Raw genomic sequence first — 27,524 nt, forward strand, 5'->3', positions numbered from 1 at the left:
CTCAAATCATGAAAACAATTAATAGGCCAGGCTTAAACCTGGGCTAAGACAACACAAACGGCCTACACCTAGCGCCTAACACATCTGTAGTTCATTGTGGCAAATAAACGTAAAATTACTGAAAATTATTGTCCTCTGAGACATTTCCAAATATACCAGGATCTACCGCCGCATCTTCAGACCAAAACTGGTGTAGACCTACAACAGCAATGCAATCTGTCCTTTGCTGAGTCTAAAATCTACAACAATGGCTAAGGCTATAGGCCTATTGTTCTTATTAAGTCTAAGCAAAGGTTATTTATACAGCACATTTTCAGGCACAAAAGGCAACACCAAGCACTTTATACACATACCTGTTTGAGTTTGTAGGGTTTTAGGGATAAAATCCCCGTCCTGAGGGCCAGGGGCGCCTGCAGGAATTAATGCTATGGTACGCACACCCATCCCCCCCCGGCAAAAAAAAAATTCACGCGTGGACAATATTTGTCCGTTTCCCGGTTTACATAGCATAGCAACATTCACATGCAATAATACAACAACAACGTCTTCAATGACCTATTCATTTGGACAACTTGATACAGCCCTATACAGGCTAAAGTTACCTTTAGTTTTGTTCTAGCTTACCGTGACGTCTGGCTTTAAACAGCTGTCTAATGCAGTCTAATAACTCCTATCTTTGCTGCATCGATCCATTCTTTCTGTTTTCGTTGTTTAAACTTGTGATATCCATGATGAGTATTGAGTTAGTGAATTATCTCAACATTGTGTGCTGATAATATAGATAGCGGAGGAGAAGAAAACAAGTAGCCTAGTTGCGTGCCTGCGTGCATATTCTCTCTCTCCTGCTCAAACAAAATGTGTGCGCGTTCATTTTGATAACGTGTTCACTAACTTCAATAGAAAATTGTAAATTGTAGCCTGATGGCATGCCGCTAATGGGATACTGTCCATAGTTATGGGAAGGTATGGTGGGCCAAAACACACACACACAGGAAATGTTCTCTTGTTGAGTAGCCTGATGGTACGCACAGTGCGTACAGACGTACACCTGCAGGCGCGTCTGCTGAGGGCACATGGAGATAAATTATCCAATCAGTTCAAGTATTTTTTGATAGACCATTAAGCAAGGTTCTTTGTTTAATGGGGCTTAATGTTTAATATTGGGCTTCCCTGGTGGGGAGCGTCCTCTTAGTTTACCCCACACTGATTGAGTAACAGCACCTTTAGTTCAGACATTTAAAAACATCTGAACTAACACTCAGTGTAATATTAATCCTCAAATGAACAGTTCTCTGGCAGAGGTTCGCATATTGAAGCCAGTGTGGAAAAGCTTGGGCCCAAATCCAGCAGCTGGTCAGGGTCAAATCTGTGTTCTGGGATGAGAATGGGGTCCAGATCAGGAAGTGTCTCTGATTCATCCTTCTCGTAAACGTATTCACGTGGCTCATAATCACACAGCTCCCTGTTGGGTGTCTCGATCAAGGACAATCTCTGCAGACAAAAAAATAAACATGGAAAAATTTAGCATCAAAGATTAATGCAGAGGTATCGATTGGGAGCTGCAGACACTGAGCTAACCGTTTCAAGCAGAGACTTCAAGGCAGCTCGATCTCCAGTGATAAACGCTTCCAGTGCCATATCTCTTCTCTGTGTTGTCATCATTTCCTGTCAAAACATTAGAACTGCTTATGAGTCCACTTTGATGACGTATTGTACAATGAAGTTTACTGGAATGTGTCAGTAAAAAGTAGATTGCTATAGTGTTATCTTGTAGTATCCATTTTGATGTTGGTAGCGTTCATTTTGATGACGGTAGTTTACATTTTGATGTTGGTAGTGTCCATTTTGATGTTGGTAGTACTGTAAGTACTGGTCATTGTGGGTAAGGGCACCCATACTCTGATAAATGAAAGTTGTTAGTCAAATGGCATTCTATCAGAGCAAGATTGAGAGTGCCACTGAAAACGTTTTTTCACTTTCAAGTCTCTTCTCAATCCTACACCACCTCCATCAGCTACTTCACTGTCAGCAGATGACTTTGCAACATTTTTCATTGAAATTGCTCCTTGTTGGTGCCCCCCACCCAATCCCAATCCTCCCCCACCTTTTTTATGCAGCCCTTGCCACTTAATCTACTAAACCCCTCTTCTACTGCACTTTTTACCCCCCCCCCCATTAATGCACAAATAGGCTGACACCAGACATAATTTCACTGCATTTCTTACTTCCAGTAACTATATGCATGTGACAATAAACTTCCTTGTATCCTTGTATCCTTGTATCCTTGTATCCTTGTAAACTAATTCCTCAGTCTGATGAACCTATTAGGAGCAGGCTTGTGCAAAATTCCAGAATTGAATTGAAACTGGCTCTTAAATTCCAATTCAATTCTTGAATTTCACTGGCATTTCAATTGAGGTAGCAAACAGGAAGCAGAATTGCAATTTGAATTGTGCACAACCCTGATTAGGAGGGCTTCAGAGGTGGAAAAAGTACGAAAATATTGTACTCAAGTAAAAGTACCAATACCTTGATGAAATATTACTCAAGTACAAGTTAAAATATACTGATCTGAAAATGTACTCAAGTAAAAGTAAAAAGTAGTTCATTTAAAATGTACTTTAAGTAAAAGTTACTTAGTTACTTTTTTTCGTGGGGGGGGGGGGGGGGGGGGGAGTACCAGAACAACCAGTTTTACCAGAGACTTTCTAATGAGGAGATACAGCACTCAAAAAATCCTCCATAGTAATGAATGGGGTTAGTTTGTAACGCCAATATGGCAGTTGTCTACACATATCACAACCCTTCCGCAGCAAAACGTCGACATGTGAATACATTGAGCCAATCATGTGGTGTGCTGTGAAGACATCGTGCCAATCACCTGTTGTGATCTCGCCGCTGGAGCAAGATTGGTGTCGTGAAGCCTTACGCACACACATTTCTGCCAAAATAGATGCACAATAAGTGCCCAAAAAGCGTTGCAATATGGCCGCCGAGTGGAGGTACTTGCCTAAAAGGACTTTGGTCCTAGCTCGAGTTGCTACAGCCAGCAGCTAAGGCAGCCATGTTCATGCTCCCAGTGTGTAGCGCTGTAGCTGCAGCAACTCGAGCTAGGTAAAAATGGAGATCTATGGATCCAGTATTGGGCCCCAATGGAGGAGAGGGCCCTTGAAAAGTGAAATACGGGGGGCACAACATTTTCACCAGGCATTAGTAATAACTCAGGTAATCCACACATAAAAAATCCAAACAACTCCATAAGTAGAGTCATGTGCAATGAAGTGAAATAACACAGGGAAAAAGTATTGAACACGCTAAGAAAAAGCACTAAGGCAAGGAAAGGGACGAGCTGGAATCTGTAAGTAGTTAGAGAGTAGTTATCCTTTCTATCTGTGCAAATTAAAATAAGCTTGGTTAGTAGCCTACATATTGATGAGTTTTTCATTACCAAGGTGTCACACAAGAAACATTTCATGATGGATAAAAGCAAAAAGCTCTCCCAAGACCTTTGCAACCTTATTGTTGCAAAACATATCAATGAAACTGGTTACAGATGCATTTCAAAACTTCAGAATCTTCCAGTAAGCAGCATGAGAGCCATTATCTGCAAGTGGAAGAAACATCACTGCATCATCAACCGGCCATGCACAGGATCTCTTCGCAATATTTCTGACCAGGGAGTCAGAAGGATAGTCAATTCCAAGAGCCAAGGACCACTCGGAGAAAGCTCCAGAAAGACTCGAAGGCAGCCAATTCAATTAAATTCAATTAAACAGTTCTGGAAGTAACTAAAGATCAGGATTCACAAGAGGGACCCCTGGAATCTGTTTAGAACAATGCTGCCCTACAAAGGCTAAGAGCAGTATCTGCACTTTTTCAGAAAAAACATTTTTGCACAAATAAGAAGTACATGGTCTGCTCTTCAATCTGTTAAAATTTCATATGACTACCTAATATATTTCTTAGCTAAATTTACATTTTTAGTTTGCAGTTTGTATAGAAAAGTAGAGTGAAACCAAGGCAGAGTGCAGTATCTGCCCTTACTGCTTTGATTTCACTTGCCATTACTGCATTCTGCCTTTGTTTCACTTGCCCTTATTCTAATAGTGTGTGTGTGTGTGCACAGGGACAGACTGGGACTAAAAAAAGCCCTGGACTTTCTTCTAAAAAGGCACACTACCATTCACACACACACACATTAGGTGTCTATCATGATACAGTCTCACAATATTAAATGCCAGTGAAAGTATCATATTCATTCAAAATAGTCAGTCAGATTTTACAAAAAGTAATTAACATATACTTTGACAAATATAAGCAGCAGTGAGCAAAGGTGTCAAAGGTTAGGTTTTGGTGTGCAGCAATGCAATATTGCTTGACATGAAAGTCTACAAGAATACCCGATTGATTTTGTTCCATTTTTACATAAATGTTTATAAATGACAGAGTTGCCATTGTTAAGGCATCAAGGCAAGGCATCTTCACTAAAAATGTAGTAAGTGCTTCCTCAATTAATATAAAAACTGAGTGATTATGATCACATGCTACACTTACTGCAAAATGTTATTGTATTGCCGTATAAGCAGTAATGCAAAGGCAAAGTGCAGTATAGCCTATAAAACTACCAAATTTTGCCTAAATGTCAAAAAACAAAATGTTTAATATTCACCTCACTTTGATCTATCTAATGATACCCCTTGTTGTTGAATATAATTTGATGCTTACACAAAAAGCTGTTTTTCTCAGTTTGGCATTTTTGCAGATACTGCTCTTTGGCTTTGTAGGGCAGAATGGGCCAAAATCACCTGATACTGCAACTAATAAGTTTTGTCACAGGAAATGTCTTGAAGCTGTCTTTACAAACAAAGGCTTTTCCACAAAGTATTGAAGAAATTTCAGTAGGCACGTTCAATCCTTTTTTCTTGTGTCATTCCACTTTAATACACATAACTTTTATGTTTGGATTTTTTATATGTGTGTTTGACAGACTGGATTTTGTATACAAAAACATAGTGAAAACTGTCTAAGGTCACTCTCACTCCCTTGCTAAAGAGCTAAATGGTTTAGTCCGCCTGCACGATTCATAAGGTAGGCTAGTCTATCTTTTGTTTATTTAGTTGAGCATCGCTAGTAGTGGACCGCTAATTGTTGTGCTGCTGGTGCAATGTCTTTCTCCAAGAAAGCCAAGTCAGGTTACTAAAAACAAAGGCCAAAACAGGAAAAAAAAGAGACATCAAAATAAGGGGAAACAACTGCTATAAACTTCTTTCCAAAGAAAGGAGAGCACAAACGTCAAAACACGAAATCTCATGGTGTTTGCTTAAATATATCCGCAATCATTAGTGCTAAAACGAACTGAGACAACCCATTGAAATAGCGGAAAATACACTTTCATAGGTTATAGGCTACACATGTAATCTGATGCATTTCGTGATCCATCTCCATCTCCATCACTTTCAGAAAGACTGCATGGCGCCAACTTGATTCATGTCCTGTTGTAGGCTACATGCTGATCATTATTAGGCCTACTAGGCTAGTGGTTTAGGGCGCTTTTTTCTCTCCCTTTCTGTTTTCGTTAGTCTTAACTTTTTTTTTTACTCAAGTAACGGATGGGATTTTTGATGTAGCGAAGTACAATACTTCACTCAAAATGTAATCAAGTAAAATTTAAAATACCGATTTTATAAACTACTTAAAACATACAAAATACACAAAAAAACTATACTTAATACAGTAACGTGAGTAAATGTATTTCGTTACTTTCCACCTCTGGAGGGCTTTGCCTTGCGTTAGCATAATGGCATCGTTGGTCTTTTCTCCTCTTTATCATGAGCGGTCTCAGCAAAGTCGTCAAACAACATGCCCTTTGGATCCTGTCCCCTCTACTCTTCTACACTCACACATGTGTTTAACACTCCACTCAGTTCTGGAATAGGTGAATACCGGTATGTCAAAGGTTATCAGAATAACCTACTAGACCCTATGCAGTCTGGTTTAAAGAGTGGTCATTCTGAAGCTGCTCTTCTATCTGTGACTGAAGCATTAGCTAAGTCCTCTGCTCAGTCATCATATTAATTCTACTAGATTTATCTGCCGCCTTTGATACTGTTAGCCATGACATTCTCATTTCTACACTCTCTGAACTGGGAATTACTGGGAAAGCTCTTGACTGGTTTGAATCTTACCTTAAAAGGCATTCTTTTAGCATGTCTTGGCAGGGACAGATATCAAAGTCTCATGACCTCACCACAGGTGCCTCAGAGATCAGTATTAGGTGAGACCATTCGTTCCCATGGATTTGACTATCATTGCTATGAAGAAGACGACTCAACTTTACCTATTTTTCCCACCTGAAGACTCTAGCATTTCCCATCGGATTTCTGCATGCCTGGATATTTCAGTCTGGATGAAAGATCGCCATCTTCAGATTAATCTCTCAAAAAGGGAGCTTTTGGTGTTTCCAGCTAAAACAGATTAACATCCATCTTGACTCACCTTCACTGACCCTAACTGCAAGTAACCTGGGCATCATAATTGGTGAACGACTTAACTTCTCTGAGCATGAAGCCTCAATCGTAAAAATCATGTTGGTTTATCCTTTACAACATTAGGAAGATCAGACCTTATCTGACACAAGATTCCATTCCACACAACATCTTGTACAGCCCATGGTTATCTCCAAGCTGGACTATTCACTGTTAGCTGGCCTACCTGCTTGTGTAGTAAGATCATTATAACTGATTCAGAATGCTGCAGCACACCTGGTCTTCAATCAGCCAAAGAGGAAACATATAACTGCTCTTCTATTACTCTCCACTGGCTCCCTGTAGTGGCCAGAATTATATCTAAATCTCTTACTTTGGTCTATAGGACACTGACTGGATCTGCTCCCGGCTATCTTAATTCAATGATTAAGATATATATCCCCAACCGCTCACTGCGGTCTTCTGATGAGTATCTGTTGTGTCGACCAGCCATAAACACTAGGTCAAATTCAAGACTCTTTTCCTCAGTGGTTCCTTGTTGGTGGAATGAGTTGCCCAGTGTTCTCTGTTCCTGTCTGTGATAGTTTTGGGTCTTTCAAGAGGGGTCTAACTGTATCTGTTCAATATGCACTTATTCAGCGTTTCTTATGCATTATGGTTTGTATATTATAGTATTTATTTATTTTCATTAAGCTATTGATTGAATTGCATTGTTGTTTATTATTACTGTTCTCCTTAATAGTCTTATCATTTCTTTAAATTGTTTACTGTTAAACTGAATTTGTATTGTTGTTATTTGTATGTCACTTTGAACAAAAGTGTCTGCTAAATAACATAACCATAACCATGTATAGAAAAGTGTTTACATAGACAAAAAAACATATAAATATATAAAAGTGTGCATACATGATAAAGGCTTCCAGCAGCATAAAGACTCTTGACCTGCAATATAGAAAAGAGGCGGGTTGGGCAAAGGAAATTCTTAGGCTTGGCTGACTGCATGTGATCATGCAAATATAATAAGGGAAGCGCTACCTGGTGATGTTCACTATATTTCCCAGTGTGTTGGTATCTGTGTGTATCGCCATAGATGTTGTAGTAGCTCTTGTATAAAATCTGAAAGAGTTAAAAATAATTTCATTTTATTTTGTTTCACAATGTTAAACAATTCCTCCAGTATTGTTAGTGCATAAAATAACAAGATCTGCTGACCTGCTGGTTGTTACTGAAGTGCTGAATCGAACCCTTAGCATGATTCTTTTTTTTAAGTGTCTGTGCCTGATCCCTGGAAACCAGTGTGGTAGGGAGCTAACACATAGAACATCCATAAATAAGCATACAGCCCACAGAAAATTATTTTATGAAAAAAGAACCATTGTGTATTGATCGATTAGCACCATACATTTCTGATGAAGTGTTCAATCGACATATTTTGTTGCAGTTCAGATTTTACCTCACAGTCAATGCCTGGCATTTCAATGTTGGATGGCAGCAAGGACTCTCGAGGGATATGTTGAACATCAAACACTGGTTTCTCAGTCCCACATGATATATAAAGCACCATCAGCAAAATGCCTGTACAGAAAGTCAAGATTGACCACTTTTTGAGGATTTGTTTTGTGGAGTGCTCCTTGAGTTAAAACAATCTGTATTGTAATGCTAATTGGTCCAGTGAAATACTCTAAGGAAGGATGTTCACAATTCTGTTACTTTTATTTTTGCAACAGTTAAAAAGTAAGACCAAAAGACATAGACAGATCTGCCAGGAAACTGACAGGACATGCTGGACAGAACAAACTGACAGGAATTCTGGTTTAACATGACCTGCTGTAAACATTGATTTACCCAGGAGTAGGAACAGTGCCAGGAATATGATGCCAACAGCTCCTCCTGTCATGGTGTGGACACTCATCCTGCGTAGCAGGCAGCTGGTTGAGAAGGAACAATCACACACTGTGACTGAGAGGTTCTGTATGGAGAACTGGCCCTGCCTGTCTGATATCTTCAGCATCAATGTGTGGTGACCAGCAAAAACCACACTCTCTTTCTTCAGACTTACAGACATTCCTAAAGTAAAAAAAATACATAGGGTTCAGTGGATTCAGTGTGAAGGGCTGTATTTTGGGCACCAGCGCATGGCGTAAAACTCGTTATTCACCCGCGGAAAGTTTAATTTGGTATTTTGCACGTTTATTTTTTTAACATTGCGCCCAGGGGTGTGGCAATTAACAACCCTAGGGAGGGGCCTGGCGCATTGTCTAAAAATCGCTATCATACACCACCTAAACCTGGTCAGAAGTCACTGGCGAGTTGTTCATATGCTATTTTAAGAGCGCATGTCAACAGTCATATTGGCAGGTGCACGCAACATCCTTCTATCATTCATGAACGCACACCAGCGCACGTCCATGCAAAGCATTACAAATTGCACGATTACAAAGGAAACATAATTAGAATAAAGATATTAAGAAATACTGTACATCTCATAATGAGTAGTTATTCACCATCATTTGCAAATTGGTAATGTTGGTTAAAAGTGATTAGGGGAGAGGCGAGAGACACGTATGGAGCACAGCTGAAGACGCACTGTCACGAGATATAAGCAACTCCTCTGCAGGATAAATGTTGTTTTATTCAGTCATTTGAGCAATATTAGGTTAAGTGTTGCTTTTTCCAGCCTATGTTTTCGGTGGTAACCCATTGTCAGTCAATAGTGAAAGTGCATATAACTGTCTTGTCGTTGACTGACTCCTTGGTGAAGTTAGTTTCACTTTGCCAATGAGTTCAAATAATAGACGAGTGCAAATGCGTGAAGGCTATGCTAGGTTTTAGTAAAGCATGGTTTAAGAATGACTATTCCATACGGTCTCGCAAGCAGCCCCCTTCAAATGCGCCGTTGAATGCCAAAATACCGATGCATTTATTTGACATATCGCGCGTTGCGCCGTTAAAGGGAATGACAGATGCCATTCTCATTGGTTTAAAATGATGTTACGCCCCAAACACACCCATATGACTGATTAAAAAACCTAGGAACACCTTGTTGCGCCATGCGCTCCACGTTTGATAAAGAAACCCCTCCCAATGTGAACTGGACATCCTACTAAATTTGAATAGACTTTTGACGAGTGACGATGCACTTTAGAATGTCATGATAGGGCCCGAAATCATTGATATTTTTCCCTTACAGAGGCATTTATGATTGCTGACATGTTATTAGCATCCCTGTAAAAGCTCAATGGTTTTTGTGGGGATCATCCATAATTTACTATAAATACTATTTTATATGGCTGAATGGGATTTCCCAACGTTCTACAGTAAAATATGTAAGGGATAATTTATGGAACGCCGGTCATGTACCGCAAAGCATTCTCTCCGCAAAAATACTGTAATAGACCCATGCAAATCTCTAGGTAAAGTGAAGGGTATGTGATGATGAGGGGCCAAGGGAACTTTATCAAGATGCATAGTATCCTGGATCCATGAAATAACTGGCCTCTAAAAATAAAAATCTGCCTGCCTTTATGGGAATTTAACATAGGGGTAGGCTATATATACTTATGAGCCCCTGTATTTTAAGAAAGAACATTGGTGTCCTTAAAGGTTGGATTTTCCCTCATTTTTTTAATTAAGTCATTGAAATCAATTTCCAAAAGATGATTTTTATTCCTTATTTTAGTCAACTTTAGCATGTTTATGTACAGTGTATACAAATGTATGAGCACAACTGTATATTAAATTCCATGAATAGAGCCAATAATAGCAAATATAGTCATAATTAAATTCCTGTTTGGCTTCTTTACCATACTCAGGGTCAAGACTCCATCCCTTGTGGTCCTCAAGAAGTTTAAATGTGAAGGGTCCTGCGAACGGATCCCCATCCAAGTCATTGGCCGAGATCTCAGCCTTCGTTGTGCCGTCTGAGGCACATATGCCTATGGAGGTGGCATTCAGTACGGGTGAATTGTCGTTCTGGTCCTGTACATAGATGTTAAGAGTGGCTGTGCCAGTCATGGGTGGATCCCCTGTTATCCAAACACAAGAACGCACGACTGAGTATCTTTGACGTTACACAGAGAGAAATGTCCATTATGTAAGATACTCGTAAGTCTCTGCTGTCATAGTCTTACCATTATCAACTGCTAAGATTGTGACTGTGTAAATATTGTCAACAACATGCAAGGACTCTCTGTCAGGTGTGCCTGCTAAGAAAATTTGTCCATTTTTTGAGTCAACTCTCACCCAGTTTGCTGGGTCATGTCCTAACCTGTACCTGTAGACAGAAACCATAAAGAAAATTATGACTTATTAAGATGTAATAAAGGCCAAGTTATGAACAATATTGAAAAGAAACACACTTATTATCATATCCATAATTTGTAATGATCACTGATGCTTCCAAGTAATCTATGCCTTTCGATTTAATTTACACTTAAACTACATACAGAAGACCTACACAAAGTCACTTGTGAAGGTAGTGTCAGGATCAACTGCAGTAAATTGTTTAACTAATTGCCCGATGCCTTCATTTTCTATGACCGTAGCATCTTGTTCTGGAATGAGGAATCTGGGTGGATCATTGGCATCCTCCACCGTGATGGTGAACTCTTGGCGGGAGTAGGTGTTGGTCATCATTTTTGTATCCTGACTGGTGACCACTTTCCAGAGTCCAGCCGTTGTCTTCTCTTTCACCGTGCAGGAAAAGTATTCTCCCTCATTCTCCACAGAAACGGAAATGGTCCTCTCTGCGCCGTCTTCAAAGTCTAAAGGCTGTCATCAGAGGAGAATAATCTGTATTGATTTCCTAATCTGATTTACTTTTCTTATTATTCTTACATATTATTCTTGTCTATTTACAGTATTGCTAGAGTGACACCAGCGGCCAAAACACAATTTCTTGTAAGTGCCAACATACTTGGCGAATAAATCTGATTCTGATTCTGAATGAGCAGTGATTAAAAAAACAAATACCATCACAGAAGTGCTATGAGTTTGCACTTTCCTGTGGTGCCTATAAGCGATGAAAGCAAAGATTCTATACATGTAGTTAACTTTATCTTAGCTTTATCAACCGTCTCTGATGAAAGTCAGCAATTGCATTTTCTTTAATGACAAACATAGATCACTCATCGTAAAGATGTTTTGGACAGCATGTCTACAGAAGCATGCAACAGCTGTCAGAAAAAGAAAAATACTGCTCTTACAAATAACCCATGGAATGTCTAAAATGTGGCATGACAACACCAACCTTGAGTAGTGTCAGGATGCCATCATTGGTTTCTGGGTTTGTGTCTACTTGGAAAAAAGCACTTATCTCCCCGTGTAGCGTGTATCTAACTCTCCACCCTGGACTGTCCTGGGTGTCTTTGTCAGTGGCATGGATATGAATAGGAGAGATCCCAATCGCTCCCTCTTTCACCACGCCAGTTCCCTAAGGCAAAGGTTCATGGTAGAGTCAGTTATTACACATGGGAGAAAGTTTAATGATGTAGCTCCTCCTTAATAAGCCAAACAAACATTTTATATACACACTGTAAATGCACTGTGAAATTACATTATGTATATGTTCACGTTGCAGTTCATAATATTCATCACAAGCAGTTATGAGCAGTTTAGTTATTGACTATTATAATTCCAAGGTGTAAGTCATTGCTGTTCTATTTGGATCGTGAACTCTATTATGCAAGTAATTAGGACTTAACATTCAGACACTGTTATATGAAAGAAGCGATGGATAACACTTACTGAGTGACCGGTAATGATGGGCAGGTGATTATTGCCATCCTCAACATGGACAATGACTGTCGTAGAGCTGGACAGACTTACGGGACTGTGGTCTTTTGCCTGAACTGAAATTATGTATTTTTGTGCTATCTGAAAGAGGGCACCATTGTTAAGTGCATTGCAATGTATACAAAGGTATGTGATGCAGATGAACACTGACACTGAATATCAATTATAGATATGAATATTAACCCCCAAAATGCTGCCAATGGTTTATTACAAATGAACATTAACTTCACATTTAATTTGTAATTGTATTTAATATGACACAAAATAATGGATAATCTCAAGTTTGATACCTTTTGGCTGAAACCAAATGGTTGAATATAAAGGTACTCTAAGCGATGCTGGGCAACGTCACTTCTGTTGACTTTCAAACAAAACAGAGAGCTAGCTCGCTACTTCCTCCCCCTCCCTCCCATGCTGCTCCCGTGCAATTGAAACTCTCCTAAACGCGGATCTCGTCTGATTTGCTGGAACAGTTTGTTATGTTAAGCCTGGGCTGTCCACAGAGATCGCGTTTTTTACAGTGTATTCAGCTAGCGGTTGGTTAGGTGATGTTTGCAGTAAGTGACATAAAATATTTTAGCCTAAAAAACGTGTGGCATCGCTTAGAGCACCTTTAAGATAGCTATGAACTCACTTCATAGTCCAAGCATCCTTTGAACGATATTGCTCCAAAGTCGTTGATGAAGAACTCAACATTTGGCGTATTTGGTTTTACAGCTGTGATCCTATAGTCAAAGGTTGAATTGACTGTGCCTGGTTTGTCATCATCGTGTGCTAACACAGTCATCACATAGGATCCTTCAAGACAATAACATGCATGTGACAAGCTGTGTCATTTAAAATAACATGACTAATAAAAATAGAAGGCTGAATATTTCATGAATGCAATAACTGACTTTAATTTGGGTATTCCAGAGAACGGAGTGTTGCAAGTGTAACGGAGGCGAACTGAGCTAGCATGCTAGTTGCGCGTGTAAATCCTCACACCCCTAACCTTAAGAACGCTTCTAACCGCTGAGTTGGAAGCCTGGGCTTTTAGCTCAGTGGTTAGAGCGTTCGACTCCCATGCCGGTGTGTGTTGAGGTTGAGGTGGCGGGTTCGAGTACCCGTGAGCGGCGGACAAATTACGACCTCGGTTACAGTGGTGCCGTGACCCGGATCATGGGAGTGAGGATTTAGGGAGGTGAGTGTAATGGAGGTGAACTGGGCTAGCATGCTAGTTGCACGTGTAAATCTTCACACCCCTAACCTTAACAACACTTCTAATCGCTGAGTTAGAAGCCTGGGCTTTTAGCTCAGTGGTTAGAGCGTTCGACTCACATGCCAGTGTGTGTTGAGGTGGCGGGTTCGAGGGCCGTGGGACAGACGAATTATGACCTCGGTTACACAACTTACCTCAGTAAAACCACCAGTGCATAAAACATATGCGAAGCGCCTAATTTAGTGACTTTCACTTGTATTCTCAGACTTACCCTGTGTTGCTGACTCTGAGATCGTTGTCTCATAGACATCCTTTTGAAAGCGAGGGGCGTGGTCATTAATGTCAAGAACTGTAATCTCAACTCCAAGTTTGGTGTCAATTTTGTTGTTTGATGAATTCTTTGCTGCAAATGTTAACTTAAAGGGACAGAAATAGGATTTTTACACTTCATGAGCTTAACTTTCCCAGTGTACACAGAAACAGACAAACAACATGGAGGCCTTTGATTTCAAAGCCCACCTTCAGGAGTTGATATTGCTCATAATCGATTTTCCTATTAACCATCACCATGCCAGTCCCAGGGTCCATGGTGAGAAGGCCTACAGGATCTTTATCAACGCCGCTGCCTTGAAGCATAAATTCCACTCTGTATGTGCGTTCCACGTGAATCTGAGGAGCCATGATCAATTTCATATTGATTTCATAAATTACATCACCTTTTTGCCACCCAAATGGCTTAATCATACCCAATGGATATGCAATCTAGGCTTAAGTACTATTAGAACACTACTGTACTGAGCTACCCAGGGAATGTTGTAATGTTGCTTATGATCAGTGCCTATTTCCAAGAAATGTAGACTTATGGTAGACTCCTCCAGCATGACTGATTGGCAGTTTTTTTTTATGAAACTCACCTTATTAAACATACTGATGTAACTTAAACAAATAACTTAATTATAGTATTATAAGAAGCATATTTCGGCAAGTAACAACAGCATTTGGCTGAAATGAGATGTACTTCATTGGTCTCACTCACCCGTCCCAGTTGGTATGGATATGGGCCTGGATGCTCCTCCACGATACTAAAGGAATCAATGATCCAGGCTCTCTTTTGCCTCAGATGAGCATCTGACCAGCTTAAACTCAACATCACCTTAGGTCAAATTTGCATATTTCAGCAATGACGAATGGAAAATGACAGCAGCTTTCAATCACAAGGCATTGCTCATTCACATATTGACATTTTGTAATCATTTTCTGAACATTTTGGAAACATGGCATGCATAATCTCTTTCAGTTTAGTTTTATGACAGTATCATCTCTTTCTCATCAATTTATTTTGTACGCACATGTGTAAATCATTTTTAACAGGAGGGTATGTGTGTATGTAAATGTTGGTTTTGTGAATATGGGTGATATCGAGATAATGAAGAGAATAGTGTGTGTTAATCTGTTGTTTGAAAATGTTTCAAGGGGTGTGAAGATGAGGGTCATTCCAATAATCTTTCAATGGTGTGTGTGTGGTAATGGTGTCATTTCACCATCTGTCAAAGGCCTTATATGCAAATCCTCTATACGTAAGTCTGTGTAGGAGAGCGGTAATTGTGTGTGCAGCCACATACAGCTCAGTTGTCGGGGCTGAAAGAGGCGCCACCTGTTTTGCCAGCTATGGCCAGGCTTGTTGACCCTGTTCACTGTGTCACGCCAGCGCACCGTAAATAAAGATGAAAACCCATAACCCCACTACGCAAAGGGAGAGGAAAGAGATCATGTTACAAGCAGGAAACTGTTTGACCACAATAATAACTGGTATGAAAGATGACACTGTGGTAGTTATGCGTGTAGATCAGAAGTATGTCATCACAAATGTAAAAATATAGTAGGTATGTGTGTAGATCACATAACTGTGGTCACACGATTGTCCACAGCTATAGTGCCGAACAATGACATATTTTCTTCAAAATATGAAGACCATGGGAGAGACCACAACTAGAAAAAACAGGATAGGTCCACTTATATGTACTGAAATTTCCCGACTAACCAAAAACAGGGCAGTCATGGCCTACTCGTTAGGGCTTTTAGGCTTGTAACCAGAGGGTTGCCGGTTCGATCCCCGACCAGTAGGACTGGCTGAAGTGCATCTAACCCCTCACTGCTCCCCGAGCGCCGCTGTAGCAAGGCAGCTCACTGCTCCGGGTTAGTGTGTGCTTCACCTCACTGTGTGTTCACTGTGTGCTCTGTGTGTTCACTAATTCACAGATCAGATAAATGCAGAGACCAAATTCCTTGTATACGCAAGTATACTTGGCCGATAAACCTGATTTACATCTACATTATACATTGATTTTGTAAAATTTCTTCAGCTATGGCATCAATACACGGGGGCCAGTTATACATGGGAATACATTTCTTTTCTTCATTCTTCTTTATGATTAAAGCACTAAAGATCTGATTCTGATTCATTGAGCTATTGGGCACTGCGGTTTATACACAGGTGCAATCAAAACATGATTTTATGTCTTTTTGTTGTTTTTTGCATAAAACACTGTCCTGCAGAATACGCAATGCAGCTAATAAACAGGAATGACTGTAGTCAGAGGAATGTTCACTTACCAGGATCAAAACATTAGTAATTCCATGCATGGTGATCTAAGAGCAGCTCTCCGTGTATGCGCTGTTTTCATTTAACCTTTTCTCCCTTTCTTCTTTTAAAGCCTCTAACAGAATTGATGACAGACCTCTACAGATACACACAAACACACACACACACACACAAATATGTTACTCGATCTCACCACTACTTGTGTGAGAGGGGAGGGTGACTGTTGGAAGGCAGCTAGAAGGAGTGAACAATAGGAGTGACCAGGTGGATTTGCATACAAGGACAACACACACACCATAAGACACCAAACTTCCTCAGACTTCCTCAAGCGTACATATGTCTACTGTGTGAGTAGTTTTTGTGTTTAACTAGGTGGCGCTATACATGAAATGAGTGGTTATGGAATGGGTTGACATGGCCCCTTGAGATCAACATACAAAAAAAATGGTCCTCCTAAACCCTACAGTTTTCGAGATATTCACATAAAACTGTGTCTGCCCTACCCTCCTTTCGGGGGGTCCAGTCCAGCGGGGGGGCTACAGATCAAAACGAAAAACGATGGTTCCATGCTATCCATGTGGGGTTACATGCCCACCAAGTTTCGTGTACCCCGGTCTTTCAGTGTCCCGGGAATCATTGACGGAAATTTGGGCATGCGAAAAAGAAAGAAAAAAAACAGAAAAAAAAAAAAGTCTGACTAAACCTATATGACCGCCGCTTCGCTGCGCGGCGGTCATAATAATATACTGTTAGGGTGAAAAAGCACAGTATTTATAGTTAATAAAGTGAAATAAGCATGTATGTTGTTACATAGTACAGGTACACCATTGTGTACTGGTACATCTTTGTACACATTACACCAATGTCAGATTTCAGCTATTCTCTTTCATCCATTTCTGTGGAAGTTGACAGACTAGACTAGACTAGCCTGATTTGAGAATAAGAATGTGGCTAAGAATGTTGCTGAGAAAGTTTCAGTCCATTACTTGAAGATATCTGTCATCTTCATTTTTGCCATAATTCTACAGAAGATTAACAAGCACATAGTTTAAATTGTTTCTTTACAACTGCCTGTGAGACCAGCCTTAACAGGGATTATTGTTTATGGCATTGAGCCATTGAGGATTTGCTCAGAATACTGAGAGATAAGAAAGATAAATGTTGCTTGTTGATTGTTATTTTTTCATCAGATATACAATTAGATCAGTGTATCAGTGTATGAATTCATAGTATCAGTACTCTCAAGAGTTTGGGAGTTTATTGTTCTTTATTTGTTTGAGTTTATTGTGTTTTCCAAGTAATTTCAGTGGAACTGTAATTGGGTTATTGTTATTTGATAGGGCCTATCTTTAGTCAATCAAAACAGCACAAATGCTAACTTCACATTTATGTCACTGAGAGCAAGATTTTTTAATCAGTAGCTTGTCAGCAATCTATGTTGTTTTATGTAGATAGATACTAAGAGCAATGATTACCTTCATATCACATATTCTATTCTCTTTATGACCTGTTGAGTGTCCATCTGTATGAGAAAAGATTATATATAATAACCTTGTTTAGGAGCTCTATTGCATAAATGTGCAATGTTAACATAGTACTGTAGACTGGGAACCAGCCCAAATTTACACTGCCAACAAAATATGAATTTGGGAAATTCGTTATGTTGGAGCGGAATATTTGTAGCCTGGGTGCCAGCCGAACTTAGTCCCGCCCACAACATTTGAGGTCAGAAGTTCTTATTCTGACTAGAATTTGAGTATGACAACGTCAGGCTAGATTATGTAAGGGATAATGCCCGACGAGGTGTCCATTATCATAAATAAATGGACGACACGGAGGCGTGAACCGTCTGACGCGAAGCAATCTACTTCCTCTGCATCAACTCTGCATTAAGATAACATATGGAATGTTAAAACGGAAGCCTTGTGGGGCCAACTATGATGCTGATAACCAACTTGAATGCATCAAAGATGGGTGCTGCTAAAATGACTCAAAGTCAATCGCTGGCGTCAAACTCCCTGGAATCTCAGCAAACAAATGGATGTAATGAGCATGAGGAGATAGCACCTATCAAAGCTGCTGAGGGGCTATCAGAAAGGAAGGGTCATGTTGTAACACCAGTGCCAATACCTAGTGATGTAGTACTCGAGTCCGGTCTCGGACTCGAGTCCGGTCTTGAGACCAATTTCTGCTTTCTCGGTCTCGTCTCGGACTCGTTCCTTCAAAGACTCGGTCTTGACTCGGTCTCGGACCACAGTGGGAGGAGAAGGACTCGTAATTTCAGACCGAGTCCTCGAGACCAACGCATTTTTTATGTTCATATAAAAAAACAGACAACACATAACAACAATAATAATAAAATGCAATGTTGACCGGCATTATTTGAAAATGACATCCCATGGTGCAATGCAAAGATACTGCCGTCAGAGCCGTTTATTTATCTCTATGGCTCTGCTGCCGGTGAGTGTCTGTAGGTCAGCATAGTCCATATTTAGACGTTAAGACTGCTCCTCTAAACAATTCCCAATCTAGCTTAGTCTGTAGGCCTAACTGTTGATTATTAACTGGGGTGATATTAAATTATGAATATTAAAACTGCAATTTTTTATGGTCTTGGTCTCGACTCGGTCTCGACTCCTAAAGGACTCGGTCTCGACTCGGACTTGCTTCCTCAAAGACTCGGTCTTGACTCGGACTCGACTGTATTTGAAAACCAACAGACTCGGTCTCGACTCGGTCTCGACCCTTTAAAGACTCGGTCTTGACTCGGACTCGGCATAGGCGGTCTCGTCCCCATCACTACCAATACCCCTCCCCACCTCCGTCAACTCCTTGTCACCACTAAGACACAACAACATGGAATACACCACTGGAATACATGCTGAAAGCGGAGCGTCTGCAACAAACTCCCCAGGGCCTCAGCAGGCAGATGGAGACTGAACCAATATTCAAACCCATCTTCCTTGATTTCCCATCACCACCTACACCCAATCACGTATATCCATCCTCATCCCAACACTCCCCCACCCGCTCAAACTCCCCAGGATCCCCTGTATACCCATCACCATCCCCACCCCAGCACATGATTTTCCCTGCAAGAATGGAAGGACTGCTGCCAGTAGCCTTGCAGCTTGTTAGTAGCCCAAGACCTTCAACTGTATACCCAGCAACACCCCACCTTGTTAGTAGCCCAAGACCTTCAACTGTATACCCATCAACATCCCACCTTGTTAGTAGACCAAGACCTTCAACTGTGCGGTTTTTTGGTACCCTTAGCACCAAAGGTGCGCATGACACCTCCACGGCCTCCCTCTTTCCATTCAGAAGGATCTCTTAAGCAGCAACAACCTCTTAGTTCATATTCTCAGCTGGCATATAGCAACTGCAGGCAGGGGACAATTATTTGATGATGATGATGACTGTATTGTATGATATTCTCAGGGTCCCTGCAATACAAATGGTACTGACAGTAGTTTTGAGAACATGCCGGGACCCAGTAAGCCCATGACATTCTCTATTCCTGTATTGACAAGAAATAGAACACAAATGCATCGAGCTTATAGGGTAAACCAGTCCAATCTCCTACCCTTACCAATTCAACCTCAGATTTCCCACATGGACCATTTTTCCCCAACACTTACAGCAAAACTAGCACTCCTAAATATCAGATCTCTTTCCAACAAATCATTCTTTATTAATTATCTAATTTGCACACACAACCTTGATTTTTTACTTTTAACTGAGACATGGTTAGATCAAGCAAACAGTGCTGCTACTCTCATCGAATCAGCTCCCCCAAATTTCAGTTTTTTGAGTGCTACCAGAGCAAATAAAAGAGGTGGAGGGATAGCCACAATTTTCAAGACGTCTTCAGTGCAATCAGTCGTCATTCGGTGACTTTACTTCATTTGAATATCTGTGTGCACGCATTAAGTCTTCTCCTCAGATTTTATTACTGACAATTTACAGGCCTCCAAAACATTCAGCAAAAGTTTTTCTTGAAGAGCTAGGTGAACTGCTATCAGTCGTTTGCATAGAGTTTGACTGTCTTATTATATCAGGGGATCTAAACTTGCATGTGGATAATCCTGAAAACAATTACGCCAAGGAATTCACTGCACTAATCGATACTTTCTCCCTAACACAGCATGTACAGGGGCCAACACAATCTCTCGGCCATACCCTCGACCTTGTTATCACAAAGGGTCTCGATGTCTCTACAGCTGTTAAAGACCTGGCCTTATCTGATCATTTCTGTGTGTTCTTTGATGTGTCTATGTCCCACACACTCAAAACACAGAATAAATGATCAGACAAGTGCTCTCTTTGAGCAAGCACTTTCACTAAAGTCCAGTCAACTGTCAGACTCTGTAGAAGACTTATTTGATCACTTTAATGCAAAAATGGCAAACATTATGGATGACATTGCTCCATTACAATTCAAGAAAGTTAAGGACAAACAGAAAGCACCATGGAGGCAAAATCCAGCAGTTAAACTTCTAAAAAGAGAGTGTAGGAAGACTGAAAGAAAATGGCGTAAATACAAACTTCAGATCCACTATGAAATCCATAAAGAGATGCTCCGCACATATAACTCTGAAATATGCAAAGCAAGACAGTCCTTTTTTTCTAACATTATCAATAGAAGTTCAAATAACACTCGTATTCTATTTTCAACTGTTGATAAGTTAACAAATCCCCCCTCACAATTAGCGCCTGAACTTCTCTCAAATGCAATGAGTTTTCATCTTTTTTTAAAGGTAAAATTGACAAAATCAGACTCAACATATCTGCTCAATTACAAATTAAACAACCTGAACTTCCAGCAACAAACAGAGGGAAACTAAACTTGATGTCAGAGTTCAGCTTGATAGACTACGAAACACTTGAAAAAATGGTACAGAATCTCAGCTCTTCCACATGTGTCTTAGACACTCTGCCTACCAATTTCTTCAAAACTGTTTTTCACCTCATAGCGGCGGATGTCCTTCAAATTGTAAATGTATCACTGCTGTCTGGCACTTTTCCTAAGTCACTGAAAACAGCTGTTGTAAAGCCACTTCTCAAGAAGAATAACCTGGATGCCTCCATGCTAAACAATTACAGGCCCATATCCAATCTACCTTTTATTGGCAAAATTATTGAAAAAGTAGTCTTTAATCAATTAACCACCTTCCTAACATCAAATGGGTATTTTGATTACTTTCAGTATGGTTTTCGGGCAAATCACAGCACTGAAACAGCTCTCATTAAAGTTTCCAATGACATATGCCTCAACACAGATTCAGGTAAAACATCAGTCTTAGTGCTACTGGACCTTAGTGCAGAAAGGAGCAAGAAGAAAGGAGCTTCTTTGATGCCATCGGAAACTGTACCTCAACACCAACGTCCTTGACCTGTGGTGTTCCCCAGGGGTCGATCTTGGGGCCACTATTATTCAACCTCTATATGCTCCCACTTGGACAAATCATCCAAAATAATTTGATTTCATATCATAGCTATGCAGATGACACACAAATTTACTTAGCTCTGTCACCAAACGACTATGGTCCTCTTGAATCTATGTGTCAGTCAGGGCTCGAAATTAACTTTTTTTCTCAGTGTCCCGCAGCTGTCCCGAATTCTACTTGCCACTGTCCCGGACTTAAACACCAGTGTCCCAAATTCAAGTTCTTGTTTTTAATAAACAGCATAATAATCAGTAACTTGCATCACTTAATTAACTCGTTCTGGTCCACCATGTCAGTTCTGAACAATTTATTAAACACCATTTCATTAATCATCTGCTGTTTCACACAACACTCATTTTCAGAGATTGCGCTTTTGGCTCTTTTTTGAGGTTGCACTAAACATTCATTGTCCATCGTTTTGACGGACAGGGTTGTAAAACATTCCGTCAATAATCTATTTTCACGTGTCTTTAATTTCAATGTCAGTTTGGTATGATGTCATGGCCACAGATCTCAGTGAAAACAATAAGTAGCCTAGCGTGGGAAATTACCACAAAGCTGTCAGATAGGCTAGCCTACTCTCCTGCCACGCTGTCACCCTCAAATGCGTTCCCAATTAAATGAATTAGCAAAACGTAGTCAGAATATGTATCTCGATGTAACAAGCTGTTTTGACATTGTAAACGTTCTCTAAGAAGAGTGTAAAGCAGTTTGCAGTACCCTAAAGTTAACCACAACGTCGTCTATTGCTGGAAAAAATAGCGAGCGGCCTATTTTAATAATTTGATAAACTAATAAATGCTCGGCGGGCCGGATTAAAGTGCATGGCCGCAGTTTGGACACCCCTTAGAACTGCCACAGCGAAATGTCAAATGCTAACTTAAATAGGCTAACTGTTTTCATTGTTATAGGCTACCTTGCAACACTATCGTTTTGTCAAATCTCAGTTGCAGTAGGCTATTTAGCTCAGCATGATATTGGTGACGTTTGTCTGTCAATGACAGAAAACACGTACCGTTTTAGTCAGAGAGGACTGTCATCTCGTTTTTTTTTAGAAAACCAGTGTAACCTTAGGCCTACACTATCAGTCAAAAATGTTCACAATGTCATGAAAACAAATGCCATTTACCTGCCTGCTAGTTAGGTAAGTTAACCTCTATATCGGAAAGTGACCCATTAGGCCTACCGCTCTTGCCCTATTTTTGTGTCGGCCTAGAAGTCACAATATTCATTTAACCAATACGGCAGATTCCTAAGGAAACGCAAGCACCCAGCCCATTTGGGTATCTTACTATATTTGTACCAAAAATAACATTGTAGCCTACAGTGATTTGAAGAGCAGTAGCCTAAACAGTGTTGTAAGGCTGCGTGTACAAAACCGCTTTACAGATTTCTTTACAGATCAGCTGGCTAACGCTGCTTTTGCCAGCTGCCCGTCACGCCAGGTCAAATTTTGTATAGGCCAGATTCTGTATTTTATTCAGACAAGAAAGATACGTTTAGATTCCCATGTGAACAGTTTAGGGAAAAAGTACCTATTTTGACATTTGCTTTGCCATTTTTTCTACTGTCCCAGACATCATTCTATTGTGTCCCGGAAGCATTTTTTATGGTCCCCGGGACGTCGGGACATCGTTAATTTCGAGCCCTGGTGTCAGTGTATAGAATCAACACCTGGATGTCTCAAAATTTTCTTCAGCTGAACAAAGAAAAAACTGAAGTAATTATATTTGGTAAAAAGGAGGAAAGACTTAGGGTTGCCACTCTCCTTGACACAAAAGGGTTGAAGGCAAAGGATACTGTTAAAAATCTTGGTGTATTAATTGACAGTGATCTAAATGTCAACAGCCACAAGAAAGCGATAACTAAATCAGCTTTTTACCACCTCAAAAATATTGCCAAACTCAGAGGGCTGATGTCAAAATATGACTTAGAAAAACTCATTCATGCATTTATCTCCAGCAGGGTTGATTACTGCAATGGACTGTTCACAGGCCTTCCTAAAAAGACTATTAAACAGCTTCAGGTGATACAAAATGCAGCAGCTAGGATTCTAACAAAAACTAAAAGAACTGACCACATTACTCCAATTCTTAAGTCCTTGCACTGGCTTCCAGTAAGTCACAGAATTGACTTTAAAACACTACTCAGTAAATGGAGCAGGGCCTAAATACCTGTCAGACATGCTTCAGTACACACCTTCTCGTCCTCTCAGGTCCCAGATGAAAAACCTGCCAGTAAAACCTACTGTTAGAACTAAACATGGTGAAGCAGCTTTTAGCTGCTATGCGGCTCAGCTGTGGAACCAACTTTCGGATGACATCAAAAAGGCCCCAACTGTAGCCAGTTTTAAATCTAGACTTAAGACCAAACTGTTCTCAGATGCTTTCTGCTAACTGTGCCGATTTACAAATTCTGAATCTGCCTTGATAATTATTCTACCTTGTCTTTTATTACTTTTTTACTACTTTTGCCTTTGTTTTTTGCTTACTAATTATTCTTTATTTTTGAATTATTTTACCTTGTGTTTTATGTTTTCTTTTTATTATGATCTTCACCTTTTAACTATTCTTTGACTATATTGACTTTCTATGCTTTTATTTGTTATTATTGTTTGGTTTTGTTTATGTAAAGCACATTGAATGACCTCTGTGTATGAAATCACTCTCTTGAAAGGTCAGCGGAGGGGTCTTGTTCCGCCCTGAAGGGACTTATTTTCCCAATAATGACCGGCGTTCTATACATTATCCCGCTTATTACATGGCTACTTGCCAAAACGAAACAATAAACTCACCACGATGTGACTCTTTACACAGTGACTCCTACATAGCCTAGGCTATAGGCTATTTGTTACCGTTTCGTGGTAGCTTTTGGTGAGAAACAAATAGTTCGCAACAGCACACACCGGCTGAACTTGAATCAAACATTCTTATCTTTAGAACACAGCTGATCAACCGTCTACTTTTACTTTTGAATGAAGTTCCAGTCCTTGCGCAGTAATATGAAAGACGTATCCGGCCCGCCAAGCACTTTCATCCGGCCCGCCGAGACGTTGGTTAGCTTTAAACTGCTTTTCACTCTCCTTAGAGAACATTATGTCAATGTCAAAACATCATGTTAAATAGAGATAACATCATGTTAAACTAAGTTAACTCTTAGTTATCTCCTTTGCAGCAGATCTAACGTGAACATTATATGCGATCCATTTAATTGGGAACGCGTCTGCACTCACAAGAGAGAGCCGCAGGTTCCAGCTCGCTTGTCATTGTTGATAATTGATATCTCCTTCTTATAAGAAACTTTGAAGGTAACAGTAGTTCCCACTACTGACCATTTAAAAACTGTGAGAGGGCCCAGTACAGCGATAGCCATAGCGGAGCAGGCAGAAGATCAAATAAACGTGAATTAAAGCAACTGTCTTAAAGCGACAGTGCACAATTTATACATTTGTTAAACAGCATCAAATTAGCAGCATTTTTAAGCAATTCATATTTTAAAACAAATACTTTTCATACTAAATTATAGGCTATAATAAATGTATTTTTTTTTATGTGTGTGTCGTGGGGGGGGGGGGGGGGGTTGTTGTGCGGCCCGCCGGCCAGTTTTCAAAACCCAATGTGGCCCTTGAGCCAAAAAGTTTGCCCACCCCTGCCCTAGGCTATCTGTGCATAACTCCTGCATGGCTTGTTTATCGTTAAGTCAAATACCACATGAGTGTGTTGTCACAGGTGTGGGTGCATGTTAAAGAAGCCCTATGCAGGGGCGGAGCTTGAGGGGGTGCGGCACGCCCCCAGCCCGGGACCCGCAGGGTAAGGTGGGACGGGCCTCTCCCACGGCACAAGGTCGGAGGAGCTAAGATCATGCAAACTTTCATTTTCAGCAGAGTGGGACGTATTAGGCTTATAGGTTGCCCCAGTCAGGACGAGTTATGACTCACGGTTGCTGAAAAGTTTTGAAATTTACTTTGATGATTTAGTAGGTGTAAAATATTGAATAAAATGTTCTGCTGTATGACTGGCTTTCTTTTAACTCTCATATTGAACTTTACGACGTGCAAATTTACAAAATTGGATCGTCTCCTACAGGCGTCAATGAGAGAACACTTAAACTTACATGATTTTGGTTTCGATTTTCTAATTGGAGTAAGTCTTTGTGACAACACGTCATGATACATTTGATAATGTTTGATCGTTGTTTTGGTATGAAGCATCTTTTACGTAGCCTAATGAATGCGCTCTAGAAAGTGAAAGTAGCCTAACCTAGGCCTATATGCGCTCTGTGTCTGAGCTGTAGCCTATGTGCACGTCCGCAATTGATTACGTTCCTCAAATGGAGAACACATCAATCCCATGGTATTTTTGCCCTAAAATGCATGAAACATGCAAGTTCAAAATCCCGCCGGTAGCCACGTTACATCTCCGTTTCATATTTGCCTAGGCTACTAGCCTACAAAAAATGAATTGAACGAACTCAACTGACAACAGGTATATCTACTGATTCGGTCATTGCGACTACAGAATACAGACTACTAATACATAGCCTACAATTTTATTTTTGTATTCCGGGGTACAGTAGCCTAATGTCTTGACAATAGTTTTTCTTACCGGCTTGCTGTTTAAACCAGTGTTTCTCAAACTTTTTTTCTGGGGACCCACTTTTTAAAAATGACAGACTATCGCGACCCAACTCGTGACTGTGGTAGGCTAGTTAACAAACTAAACTGACTGCGCCGCTCTGAACTTTCCTGCCAGGTTTATGACGCAAACCGCTACATCTCGGCTCTGGCATTGCCTAAACTCATCGTGTGGGAAATCAGGTTATCTGTCAATATTGGGCTTTGAAAGTAGCCTAAGGGATATTTGCTCAGTAGGCTAATAGTAGGCTACATTTTGTAACATTTATAGAGAAACCAAGGGGAAGTTAAATTAGAAATTAGAATCGTTGGAAATTGAAAACACATAGGCCTACAAAAAAATATTCGGGGCTTTTAAAAAGAGATTCGGGGCATGAGCCCCCGAAGCCACCCCCTCGCTCCGCCAATGCAACCACCCAGCAGTAACTTCTGCATTCAGTGAGATTTGCACCGCCCTAATTTTATTTTTGACTCTTCCCGTCACCAACCTCTGAGCGCTCATTCTCCAAGTTATCGATCATTAAAAACCACTTGAGGAACACAGTGGGACAGGAGAGACTGAGTGGACTTGCCATGTTGTCCATAGAGAATGACAGAGCAAAGAAAATGGACATACACAGAGCATCGTGGACGAGTTCGCGGAGCGCAAGGCTCTAGTGCTGCGTATTGTTGTTTTATTATTAGGGGTCATGTAGCCTAATGTTTTTGTTGTTGTTCTCTTGGTTACACTTCGTGTACGTTCGATGGACTTCAAAATGACATAGTTGCTCTCGTGGCGCTGACGCTTGTAAGACCCGCTGTTGCGGGCATGTGTAGCCTATGTTGTAAAATTATGTTATGATGAGTTTAATAGCCTAAAGGGCCCGGTCATGTGCCCCGCCCCCGGCCCGGCTCTGACTTGTTCCGCCACTGGCCCTGCAACAATTTTAGCAAAAATGACCTTAATTATGCAGGTTGAGAGTCGTTCTGATGGTTCTACAACACTTTTTGGGTCGTTTGGTGGGTGCTTCGTCTCCCCCTAATGCTTCTCCGCGGAAAAACCGAATATGCAACTTTCTGGTCCCGGACCGAAGAAATCCGGATGTGACTCGGCGGAAGGACTCGAAAATGTAGTCAGATTGTAGTTTCTAAGAAGACTGTAAAACGGACTCCGACTTGGTTTTGTTGCTGCTGAAATTGTAAGTAGTCTACCCTTGGGTGAACTTCGTTTTTGTAATGTGGTTTGATAGTTTCTTGAACAATATGTTTGCTCGACCGTTTTATTGTGAGCCCTGTATGTGTTTAGCTTGGTTTCTTGATGGCTAGCTCGCTAGCTAGTGGGGGTTTAGTGTAGCAGTCACTTGCTACCGAAGCTGCAAGG

The 27,524-nt window shown here is 40.6% G+C and overlaps 1 protein-coding gene across 3 annotated transcripts; it reads right to left on the reverse strand.

Moving 5' to 3' along the window:
* Positions 1-1,069: 1,069 nt before the first annotated feature.
* Positions 1,070-16,268, reverse strand: cdh27 (cadherin 27). Of its 3 annotated transcripts, XM_042090445.1 has the most exons (19): positions 16,093-16,268; positions 15,102-15,222; positions 14,516-14,632; positions 13,999-14,148; positions 13,751-13,895; positions 12,913-13,076; positions 12,231-12,359; positions 11,734-11,916; positions 10,942-11,255; positions 10,616-10,758; positions 10,289-10,510; positions 8,331-8,552; positions 7,939-8,060; positions 7,698-7,793; positions 7,521-7,601; positions 7,392-7,427; positions 1,768-1,899; positions 1,579-1,665; positions 1,070-1,491 (listed from the first exon to the last, which is right to left on the reverse strand). In XM_042090445.1, exons 3-19 carry the CDS (start codon positions 14,627-14,629, stop codon positions 1,270-1,272), a joined length of 2,562 nt encoding a protein of 853 aa, XP_041946379.1. In that variant the 5' UTR covers positions 14,630-14,632; positions 15,102-15,222; positions 16,093-16,268; the 3' UTR covers positions 1,070-1,269. The 3 variants fall into 3 exon arrangements, with proteins under 3 accessions (XP_041946379.1, XP_041946377.1, XP_041946378.1); XM_042090443.1 differs by lacking the exon at positions 15,102-15,222; XM_042090444.1 differs by having other exon boundaries at positions 14,516-15,222.
* Between the last annotated feature and the right edge of the window lie 11,256 nt (positions 16,269-27,524).

Source organism: Alosa sapidissima, chromosome 4 (assembly GCF_018492685.1).
Source record: "Alosa sapidissima isolate fAloSap1 chromosome 4, fAloSap1.pri, whole genome shotgun sequence".
In the NCBI taxonomy this organism is placed as follows: Eukaryota; Metazoa; Chordata; class Actinopteri; order Clupeiformes; family Clupeidae; genus Alosa; species Alosa sapidissima.